The 3,180-nt window shown below is 33.4% G+C and overlaps 1 protein-coding gene across 1 annotated transcript; it reads left to right on the top strand.

The window, feature by feature from the left end:
• The first annotated feature begins 320 nt into the window (after positions 1 to 320).
• Positions 321 to 1,900, top strand: LOC140961695 (alcohol acyltransferase 9). The gene has a single exon (XM_073420357.1). The coding sequence runs from the start codon at positions 770 to 772 to the stop codon at positions 1,688 to 1,690; it is 921 nt and encodes a 306-aa protein (XP_073276458.1). The 5' UTR covers positions 321 to 769; the 3' UTR covers positions 1,691 to 1,900.
• The last annotated feature ends 1,280 nt before the right edge of the window (positions 1,901 to 3,180 follow it).

The raw sequence follows: 3,180 nt of genomic DNA, 5'->3' as shown, positions 1-3,180 counted from the left end.
TATATATATATTTCCATACAACACGTGAATTTTTAAAGTGCAATTAACTATTAAATACCATTCTCACAGGAAAATTAAGATTCATCCTATTTTTGCAGTATTACCTACCCAACAATCTGTAATTATTCTTACATATTTAGTCAGTGATTTTTCAATGGACCTCATGTATAAGAATAAATAAGGATTATTAAATCTATAAGCAAATGTACTATAGAATGACGAATACATCACTTATCTATCGTAAAAGACACAGATTTTAACAAATATGGTGCTGGGAATTCCATTTTTTTTTTTTGAGAATTTTTTTTTTCTGAGTTGTAGATTATTATTATGGAATTTTTTTATTGTTTTATATGGCATATTAAAAATAATATAAAATAAGGCCTGTCTGTCAATCGTAATCCGTGGTGGTGACGTATCGGAGGCAACATGTGTTTCCTCGGCCACGTACTGTGAGCTCATACAAAAACCCTTCAAAGATGCATGTTCCCAAAAGGAAACATTTTAAAATTATTATTTTTAAACCCAAAACGGATATGAAATTTATTCATATTATCGAAATAAAAATTCATTGAACTAACATGGCAATCCACCGTTCATTTGCATGCCTTTGTTAAGCTGTTGTATTCCTGTCAGCTCAAGTTATTTTCATTACCATACGTCGTAAGCTTCGTCGCCGGTTAATATTTTGATTTTCCGTTTTTACCACAGAAGTGGGCGTAAATTTACCTTTCTACTGTTACAGGTGACGCATCTCCGAGGTGAAGGAATGATTCTGTGTACTGCAATCAATCACTGCTTGTGTGATGGGATTGGTTCGTCCCAATTTCTACATGCTTGGGCCCACGTCACAACCCAATCTAATCCCACGAATTTACCCATTTTACCTTATCATTACCGCCACGTGTTGAAACCGGGTAACCCACAAAGAGTAACTTTTTCCCATCCAGTGTTCACAAAAATTACCACCGATCCCCACAATGCTCTCAATCTCAACAAGTATTTACAGTCCCTGCCACTTGTGGCTTCTTCCATGACATTTTCATCCTCACAAGTTACTCACCTGAAGAAACAATGTGTCCCCTCCGTGAAATGTACAACCTTCGACGTTTTAGCGTCTCATACTTGGCGTTGTTGGGTTAAGTCGCTAGATTTGCCTTGTTTCATCTCGGTGAAATTGTTATTTTCTGTTAACGTTAGGAAAAAAATGATGAATGACATGCCGGAAGGATATTATGGGAATGGATTCGTGTTAGCTTGTGCGGAGGCCAAGGTTAGTGATTTGATTGTACCCAACTTGCATGATGGTGTGAAATTGGTGCAACACGCGAAGTCGGAAATAAATGATGAATACGTGAAGTCTGTGCTCGATAGGTTGGAAGATAAGTCGGTCGTGACAGATCTTTCCACAAGTTTTGTGATATCACAATGGTCCAAGTTAGGGTTGGAAGACGTGGATTTCGGACAAGGAAAGCCAATACACATGGGACCCGTAGTTAGTGATATTTACTGTTTATTTTTACCGGTTATTGGAGATTCTGATGCTGTTACAGTGCTAGTATCCATCCCGGAATCAATGATCGATAAATTTGAATACTACATGACAGACACGTTCGTGATAGCGGAAAATGGAGATGCTAAGAGTAAGTTCGGGGATGAGAACTTGCAAAATGGTGTGTATCTAAAATAGAAAACTAATGTTTTCTGAGTTCGTGATAAAAAAAAAAAAAAAAGTAAATGTAGTTACAAATTTGGAGAATGAAACGCATATTCAAGCAACAACTTATGTACCCATGTTGAACGAATCATCCATGTCTTATATAATATATTTTCGTGTATTCTTGTCCGATCCATATGTATTATAAAATGCAAAAGCTTAAAGCTGGTCAATTAATTTTCATGTTTTTTCTTGGGTTGCGTGTTCTACTTTTTCTTTCTTCTCTCATTATGGGTCAAAAAATGAAAATATTGAAAAAATAAAAAAAAAATTAATTCAGTAAAATTTTACATAATAGTGATATAAAACTGAATTTTTTTAACACCTCGTCGGCTGTATCCATTGTGCGCTTCATGGATCATGCACCTCGTCGGTTTGGCAATAAAAAAAAAAATTACAACATATTTTAGTAAGAAAAAAATGCATTTTTGGTTAATGTAATCAAATAATTTTTTTGATTTTTAATCATTGTAATTGTTTTTCATCGAGACTGTTGATATGACGTTACATTATGAGATTTAAAAAGAGAAAAGGAACGAAGTCAAAAGGATGCTTAGTCACATAAATGATTAATATTGAAATCAGAAGTATGCTTTTGATAATGATGATGCCATGTAAAAAAGCACCAATCGGGAGAATAAAATACGGAACATTCATCAAAATAAGAACCACTTTCCGACCCCAATCATCTAATCGTAGTCCTTGATAACATTCTTTTTTCTCTTAGTGCCCCTTTACTTCACTAGTTGATAATTTCTCATCATTCAAACTCTTACTCAAATCTCATTCGCCCCAATTAAATAAAATCTCTTGTACATATACTTTATTGAAATAAAATATGTTCACAGACACCACATCAGCAAAATCCGACAAAAAAGATTTAAAAAAAAAACTTATAATTGTAATAAGATCAAATTTTAACGATTTACATGAGTTTTCTAGCTAGTTTTCCCTGATAAACAAGTAAAGATAATATAAAAAGCTAATTTTAAATCTTATATGCTTTACGTAATGTCTAATATTTTGGTATTTATGATCCACTAGCTAGCTAGATAGACCACTACTTTATAGATCCACATGAAAATAACATATCTAGAGACCGACTTTAGTGGGTCTAAAAAGTACGCATGCCACCAATATTTTTTATTATTATTATTTTATATATATACAGATTCTTCAATTCTTAGGATTATTTAATATGGAAATTGAGCGTGCCGCGGCATGTCTCTGAAATTAAAGATTTTGTATGGCAAGTTTGCGAAGCAACAATATCTCATCTAAATTCGTTTCATGATTTTATCTGCAACTTTGTTTATGCCGTTCATTGCCTCTCACATGCATATGCTTGGCAAAAAAGAAATTAATTGGAGTCAAATAGGAATATGATGCATTATGTTCCTTACATTTCAAAAAAATGTTACCCAATCACATGATTTTAAGTAGAACATTAAAGTTTAGTTGAA

Source organism: Primulina huaijiensis, chromosome 16 (genome assembly GCF_012295235.1).
Source record: "Primulina huaijiensis isolate GDHJ02 chromosome 16, ASM1229523v2, whole genome shotgun sequence".
NCBI classification, from domain to species: Eukaryota; Viridiplantae; Streptophyta; class Magnoliopsida; order Lamiales; family Gesneriaceae; genus Primulina; species Primulina huaijiensis.
The sequence above is the reverse complement of the archived record's forward strand: the minus strand, read 5'-3'. Positions and strand labels throughout refer to the sequence as shown.